General features: G+C 41.4%; 1 protein-coding gene across 1 annotated transcript; it reads right to left on the reverse strand.

Moving 5' to 3' along the window:
• Positions 1-599: 599 nt before the first annotated feature.
• Positions 600-8,178, reverse strand: PDLIM2 (PDZ and LIM domain 2). Its single transcript, XM_069766963.1, has 4 exons — positions 7,882-8,178; positions 7,447-7,604; positions 5,355-5,484; positions 600-1,996 (listed from the first exon to the last, which is right to left on the reverse strand). Exons 2-4 carry the CDS (start codon positions 7,571-7,573, stop codon positions 1,828-1,830), a joined length of 426 nt encoding a protein of 141 aa, XP_069623064.1. The 5' UTR covers positions 7,574-7,604; positions 7,882-8,178; the 3' UTR covers positions 600-1,827.
• Positions 8,179-8,899: the final 721 nt, after the last annotated feature.

An 8,899-nucleotide genomic window follows, 5' to 3' on the forward strand; every position in this document is an offset into this window, starting at 1 on the left:
TTCAGGGCTTGTCAGGTCTGAATAAAATGTTGCCTTCTAGCAGTTAATCCATCATGTTAAGAGTATTATTGTATTACTATTAATGTCTCTGGATGAAGACACCAAGAACATTGTTCTTCCCTAATTCCAAAGTTGTAGCTAGGCTATATTTTCCTTAAAGCAAAGTTTTGTTTCACCTCCACCCCCACCCTAAGCCCAGCAACTTAGGAAAAATGCCAAGTAAACCCCCATATTCCTGCCACACCCTTGCCAGCTCCTTCGAAGGGTATACAAATTTGTGCTCTCATATCAGCCAACAGGTTTTGGAGTTTTACATGACTAGTTGTTCATTTTATTTGATATTAAAGAGTTATTCCCTTCTTGGGAAAGATGTTGCATATCACACGAGGGATAACCTCTGGGAACAAAGAAACATAGGTCTTTTCAGCATCTCTCCCACACAATGTCAGTATTTCCTCATCCTAAGGGTCGGCAGGTGCCCCAGTATTTCTAGATGGTGGCATATCCTAATGGGAAACCCTTTATTATAATTGGAAAAACTGAAAAAAATCATATGTAATAAAAAATTGTATAAAATAAATGAACATGCACAGTATAAATCTTCTTTAATACATTAATACTTTAATAGCATATCAAATATAAACACAAAAAGCCATTTAAGGTGAATGAAAACAAAAAAGATGGACGCCAACAAACAGGTTTACAATGCCACACATCCTAAAATAAGGAGAAGGGATCTAATACGTTATCAGTATCTGTAGGATAGGTACCAGTAGTTTCTTGTATAGACCGAGTTTTCGAAATTGACATGGAAACCAGGCATATGGCACTTACATAGACAAGTAATATGAGGACATTTTACTTCATATTATAGCGCTACTTCTGCATTTAATCAATCTCGGACATTCATTTGTGACAACCTCAGTACGCAAATATCACAAGTCCCATTTCATGGATGACATTGAGCATTTTCCTTTACAAGGCGTCTAAAAAATTTTAGCATTTAACACTACAAGTAAGGGTAGGAAATTAAGGGTAAAAAAGGCCTTAGGAAAAGAAGCAGACATATAGCTATTAAGGGGAGAGAGGTTGCAGTTACAATCTGGAAAATAGGGGAAATAATAATAATAAAAGTCCAATGTTATGAGCCATTACTGTCAATGGCACGTGATTGAGGCCCACCATGATGGTAATTTAAAAAAAATAAAATAAATAAAAACAATAAAAAATTCTGCATCAAGGCCCAGGAATTATAATTAAGCCTCTGATCAGATGTTAAATTCAGTCGAAATAGCTTAAAACAAGTCTGTGCCACATGGTGAGGCAGCCTATTGTATAGCAGGTAGAAGTTACTGTCATTACGTCTTTACATGTAACTATATGATGCTCAGCAACCTCTACATATTCACCCACAGAGCTAATTATTTTGGGTGGACGGGAGCATGAGAACCAAAATATAAAAATTCTGCATAGAAATATAATACTTATTACACCAGGACTTTCCTTGACGGGGGGAAGAGATTTCATTTATTACTCAAGCCCTGTATCTCAATACCCTGGCCAAGGCAACCCAAACACAGGAATCACACTACGTGTATATGACCACCCTACACAGTGTCAGAAGCACGTAGGTACGTTCATGCTGCAAGAATACCAGTTTCATTCATGTAAACTAAAAAACCTATACATTTCTTGTATTATGGCCATGTCGGCCATTTTGGACATTGGCAAGAAAAGTTTCAAGGTGCATATTAAAAGAGGGGAGGTCAGCAAAATGGGTCAGTAATGGGAGAAGAGGGGTACACTCGTTAAAATACAATGGTCTGTTCATGTGCGAGGAGATCCGGTGTTATGCCTGGCACGGGCATGTTTCTCACACACCAGCAGATCCCCTGCCCAAAAGTGTCCTCTCATGCGTAGGTTGAGGCCACAGTCTGTACACACGTAGCACGCCGGATGACGGTAGTGGCCTTCTGAGATCCTCACTGCTACATCACTGGGAACAGAAATAAAAAATGATTGGTGTGAACAGAACCTAGCAAATCTGGGTGACAAATAATATGACCGGTACAGATATTATTACCACTACCTTATGCCCTCTACACTCCTGGTAATTAAAAAGGACTTGTCACCTCTGCCCTTCCCAAAAGTGATAAAGAATGGCGGGGCTGTGTGATTTTTCCGTGCTGAATTGAAGACATCAAATGGCATGCGGTTTTATTCAACGCGTTTCGAAGTATAACACACTTCTTCAGGAGGTAACCACATCACGATGTGGTTAGATCCTGAAAAAGGAGTCTGTTATACTTTGAAACGGGTCGACTGAAACCACATGATAATATTTCCTGGAATGCAATTTTATTCGACGCGTTTCAAAGTGTAACACACTCCTTCAGATGTGGTTACTTCCTGAACAAGTGTTTTATACTTCGAAGCGCGTTGATTAAAATCGCATGCCTGGAAATATTATCATGCTGTTTTATTCTATGCTTTTCGAGGTATAACATACTTCTTCAGGAGATAACCACATCACAATGTGGTTAGATCCTGAAGAAGGAATGCGTTATACTTTGAAACGCGTTGAATAAAACTACATGATAATATTTCCTGGAATGCGGTTTTATTCAACGCGTTTCAAAGTGTAACACACTCCTTCTTCAGATGTGGTTACTTCCTGAAGAAGTGTCTTATACTTAAAGTTGAATAAAATCTATGCCTGGAAATATTATCATGCGGTTTTAGTCAACGCGTTTCAAAGTATAACACACTTCTTCAGGAGGTAACCACATCACGATGTGGTTAGATCCTGAAAAAGGAGTCCGTTATACTTTGAAATGGGTCGACTAAAACCACATGATAATATTTCCTGGAATGCAATATTATTTGACGCGTTTCAAAGTGTAACACACTCCTTCAAATGATGTTGCTTCCTGAAGAAGTGTTTTATACTTCGAAACGCATTGAATAAAATCGCATGCATGGAAATATTATCATGCTGTTTTATTCTACGCTTTTCGAGGTATAACATACTTCTTCAGGAGATAACCACATCACGATGTGGTTAGATCCTGAAGAAGGAATGCGTTATACTTTTAAATGCGTCGAATAAAACGACATGATAATATTTCCTGGAATGCGGTTTTATTCAACGCGTTTCGAAGTATAACACACTCCTTCTTCAGATGTGGTTACTTCCTGAAGAAGTGTTTTATACTTAAAGTTGAATAAAATCCATGCCTGGAAATATTATCATGCGGTTTTAGTCGACGCGTTTCAAAGTATAACACACTTCTTCAGGAGGTGACCACATCCTGATGTGGTCTTCTCCTGAAGAAGGAGTGCGTTATACTTCGAAACTAGTCTAATAAAATCACATGGCAATATTTCCTGGAATGCGGTTTCATTCGACGCGTTTCGAAGTGTAACACACTCCTTCTTCAGATGTGGTTACTTCCTGAAAAAGTGTGTTATACTTCGAAACGCGTCGAATAAAATCACATTTCATGTGGTTTTATTTGATGTGTTTCGAAATATAACACACTCTTTCATCAGGAGAAAACCACACTGTGATGTGGTTACCTCCTGAAGAAGTGTGTTATACTTCAAAACGCGTAGAATAAAACAGCATGATAATATTTCCTGGCACCTGATGTCTTCAATTCTCAAAAACTCCACAAAGCCTCCATCCTATATCTCTAATTGGTCCGATGACGCGTGGATCGGCAGCAGCTGAATTACGTTTCTAAGCACATACCTTAATGGATCAGGTTATCATAATCTGTTTTTAACCTTGATCAAGTTTGTCGGATGAGACCCTATTTGTGCTACTTTCTCTCCAGCTTTCTCCTCTTCCCACAATTGAAGCATATGTGCTTGGAACTCTTATTTTGTATTGATCCTCCTTTATTCCTCTTGGAAATTAAATTGACAACTGGGCGTTACCAGTCCTCAAAAAGGCAGGGCCACATCATTGGTTGAATAGTGTAGTGTCATGCCCCATTGATAAAGTAAAATGAGTTCTAGGAGAATTGTCATTTAAAGGGATTTTACGGTTTTGGAAAAGCCCTGTCTCCAGTCTGTAGCAAACTGTGCTGCTGTCATCCTCCCTGGGTCCAGCGCTAAATCTCTGCCACTGCTCTAACATCCCTAAAGAAGTCCTACAGACACATTACAACGTGGCGACTGCTGACGCAATGGTTGGAAATATTGTCACCCCATCTGTTAGCTGCAGCTATCGCAGCAGTAATTTGATGGCAGCAAGGCGCAGTGTACGGACATGTGTGACACATAAGGGTCGGGTCATAGTGCAATGTCTCCAAAGTAACCAACCACCATAAAATACTGTATATATTACCTCCTGCACCCACTCCCAGCATAGGAGGAACACACATCAGTCCCAGGCACGGCGTGTGGAATGCTGTTAACTCTCAGGTCCGTCACCATGATATATCCACCTAGTAAACATGGGAGTGCCCAGCATGGTGACACTGTGTGACGCACGCTCACGGTATGTATTGGCCTTGCACGCCCAACACAGGTCAAAGCTATTTCAGTACATTATGACTTTAGATGCAGCTATCTGAAGCTTATCTGATGACTGGATTATTCCTCTTCCAAACACATACTTGTAGATAATGGCCAGCTGAATGTTTTGGCCAGCAGTCCTCACCCCTAATTGCCCTCATTAGCATGTCTAAACTGACATATATGTCAAATACCTCCAAATAGAAATGTACAGTTCTTCTGATTTGCTATGTTGCTTACCCCATGTGCAGTGCATTGCAAGAGCTTAGGTATCCATGGTTACGTCCACTAACAACTGTCACTAGATGAGTGGTCGTAACCATGGATACCTAAGCTACTGTATTAATAATATATATATATATAATATAATATTAAATCATACATAAAAAGCAGTAAGCCTCATTTATCAGAAATATCATGGCTGCCCATAGCAACCAATCAGAGCTAAGCTTTTATTTCTTAAACTGCTTTGGTAAAATAAAAGCTATGCTGTGATTGGTTGTTATAGGCAACAAAGCCAGGACAAAAATGAATCAGGAGGTAAAGATATCAAGTATGGCCAATTAATGTCGTCCTGAAAAAATAAGGGACCACATACTGTTTTGCCCCCCACAATCCCTTCCAACACATTAAATCATACATATACAGAGTAGGCCTCATTTTATCAAACTTGTCTGTGTTGCTCATAGCAACCAATCAGAGGTCACCTTTTAATTCTAAAACAGCTTTAGTGAAATGAAAGCTGTGCTGTGATTGGTTGCTCTTGGCAAAAAGGCCAGACATTTTGGGGTCTTTTTTAGATAGTTTTGGGGTATGTTTTGTACACTCACTGGATACTTGTGTTGCACTTTTCACACACCCGCAGCGGAGTAGCCACAGTATTACTGATAGGTTTCTGGATGCTGCTGACAGGTTTCTGAACATTCGGTGACAATCGACTGGGGAAAGATGTGGAAATACCTGTAGCAGAAGGAATAATTTCATCAATAAAATCTAAAATACACAAACGTATTCATTAGATTTATATATACTCAAATATATTCATTAGATATAAAGGGGATAGAAAAAAATGAGAAAGAAAAGGTAAGTTTGTTTTTTAAGAAACAGCGCCACACCTGCGTATGGTCTGTGCCTGGTATTGCAGCTCAGACTCAGTAAGTCAGTAAGTCTCAACTGCAATACCAATTACAGCCTGTAGACAAGAGTGGCGCTGTTTCTGGGGGGAAAAAAGCAGTACTATTTTTTCTTAACTTGTCCATTTTGGGGTACTTTTTTTTTTTTTTTTACTTATAAATGTATTTGAGGCTAAATATAATTTTTGCACTTGGGTTGCACTAAAAATGTTGCCCCATTTTTGTTTTACAGGCTCTCTGTTTCACAACTTTGACTTGATCTGTGGTTATAAATCAGCTGAGAAACGGTTATATTACAAACTCCATGTCAGATCATCATAGCGAGCTCACTGGCGGATTCTCCGTTGACTCATTTTGCAGCTAACAATAGACAATATAACACGGAGGCTATGGGAGGTAAACGGTGCAAAATTTGTAATGATACCGAAGTGCAAAAATTTGTATTAGCCCCAAATACACACATTTATGCAAGAAAAAATCCAAAGGTGGACAACCCCTTTAATCGCAGGGTGACATACACAAAAAAGGAAATGGATTAATATGGATGCCCCGTGGGGCGATCGTGGATTCACTGCCTTGTATGTCTATTTCCATTCACGCCAGATCTAGAAATATCTCAGCGATTGTTCCCTGCCCAACAGTAACATTGCCAATGCCAAGCTATGTCTCCCGTCTGACCCCCAGCTGTCAGACTCCGCAGATATGCAGCATTCCTCACGGTAGAAGACAACATGCGGTCATTTTACGAGGACGAGCATGCTGCCGGTATCATTAACAGTATATTAACCACCGCCATTTATTATTTTTACGTCTATGCCAAAATTAGAAGTGAAATATCTCTTATCTCCGCCGGCAAAGTGGGTCATGTCTGTGCCGGTGACTATTTATTCACTGTCAGTATTGGTTGGCAAATAAAACAAATAATATAATTATACAGCGCCCAAATAATACCGTCACACAGTAGCTTAAATAAAACCGTCCTATCAATAAATTAGCTGTACCCAATGCCACTGCCTTTCCATGGGATCAGGGGTGCAAGACCCAGGTACCTAGGCACAGGGGCTTATATAGTGGATGCAGGGGTGGCAATCTGGAGCTCAGGGAGTCCAAAAATGGTGCCTTTGGCCCTCATGAGAAGACCAATACTAGTCTCCTGATAGATGGGGTCCCTGTTGTAGATTTTGCACTGCCTAAGCCATCTCTTCTGTAGTTCTAGATAAGTTTACACGCCCAAGAGAAAACCCTGCGTCCATTTATCAGTCCTTAATTTGGATATGTTAGCAAAAGGCATAGTCAGGTGCTCATGGAAGTATCTACTGGGATAGGTGCCACCAAGTACACTACAAGGGCTGTGTCTGTCGAAATTGAGGTCAGTGCTAATTGTAAGGGTGGTAGCCATGTAGGACAGAGTGCCTACAGGTGACAGTGTCTTCTGGTATCAACATCAGGTTGACTGTTAAATGGTGCCCTGCCTGTCGAGCCGTGTCAGTCAGAGCAGTCGTGACTGTCAGCAGGATCAGTTAGGTTTCTAGCCTTGGGGTGGTAATCTAGGACAGAGCTTCGGTACTTTTTGCGATGCTTAGAATGGCTAATGTCATTACTGGGTTTGCTCAAGTGGTGGTTAGACCCAGTTACGTGACTGGGCTGGTGGCAGTGGGTGGCATCAATGTTAGCACCATAACCTAAAGGCCATCAGGTCAGTAATAGTCCAAGTAGTCAAAATCTTGTCCTACAAGTGTCAGCGTCCACTTCTACAGGTCTACATGTCACAGTCCGGTCTGAGGGGTACCATCGGGGTTGTTCTCCAGGGCCTCCTGTAGTATCTTGAAGCTGCTGGATTGTCTTGGAGATGTCCTGGTCTCTTGGTTTCCATGCAGCATCTTGTAGACTTCGGAGTCCTCCTGCAGCCAGCTCATCGTGTCCAACTTGTCGCTTCCACTTCTTGCACTAGAACAAGAGAAGCTTTTACAATTCTGGAGACACAAGAGATAATTCTTCCCTCCTCTGTCTATTCGGTCTGTTTGGGCATGTGCTTCCTCTTAGTCTAAATGAGAGCTGTGTGCATATTTCCGCCTGGCGCACTCTTCTGCTTCTCGATCTGTACGCTCTCGGCAGTTGCCTTTATATATTCGCACCCGTCTCTCCACCCTCTAGACTATATTTCGGTATTCTCAGTATTTCCCCCTCCCTGCCCTTAGGCTGTCTATATCAGAGATGGACTCACATGTCAACCAGACGTCTCTTCTGCCACCGATGCCCCCTCTGTCTCTGCCAGTCCTCCTCTCTGCAGACCTCTCTCTTGGCTCTTTGCCCTGTGGTCCCAGAAACGTGTCTGCACTTCACAGTTGTGGTTTCTTTGCTTTTTCTGTCACTGCGGTCTCTTCTTCCTGACTTTAGGACACACCTGTCTCTCTGTCCCCGCCTGTCTCTCTCCTCCTCTTATCACAAGCACACCTCTGTCTCTTCACTCTCACCCTTCTCTTTTCCACAGCACTCTCTTCTTCTCTTTTTTTCTTCGCACGCTTTAGCCTGTTTCTTCTTGCAGGCATTGAGACATTTTCAGATGGGTTACTGCTCCAAACACCCACATCTCATGTTCTTGGTCCCCACATAGGAGCCTCTCACATCTGCTTTTAGTTAAATTAGAAAGTACAGGAGTCAGTCTGAGAGACAGCCAGGATACGGGTCTGAGACTGCCATGGAGGAGAAAGAGCTGCTAGAAATTATACAGAAGGGAAGACATTGGGGGCCATATATGATCTAAGAGTATGGTGGAGGAGGTCCACACGTGGTCATGTCATGGGAAACCGCAGACGTCCTCGCTCTAAGGAGACGGATCTGCTGTGTAAATGCAGACTGAGGAAAGTTTGCAAGGACTTGCCCTGTAAATGCTTAACAGAAGGATGTGCTGCATAGTAATTGCATTTTCCTCTAATTAGACTTTATAGGTAAATGATCAGGACACTGAACATATTTAGATTTGGATTTGCTTGTGGATGCATATTGCAGTCAGGCTTTGACCCAAGCAGAAGAATTTATTTTTGGGGGGGACTTTATTTTTCATAAAATAGATAGCAAATTCCTAAGATGTAAGAGAAAGAGCTGTAATGCCACCTTTCTGGGCTGAAGCCCCTCATTAGTCTCGTGCAACATCCCTGATGATCATGATCTTCCTAGTGCAGCACACCCTATAAATAATATAATAATCATTTTTATTTATAAAGCACTAACATTTTCCACAG

Source organism: Ranitomeya imitator, chromosome 4, assembly GCF_032444005.1.
Source record: "Ranitomeya imitator isolate aRanImi1 chromosome 4, aRanImi1.pri, whole genome shotgun sequence".
Lineage (NCBI taxonomy): Eukaryota > Metazoa > Chordata > Amphibia > Anura > Dendrobatidae > Ranitomeya > Ranitomeya imitator.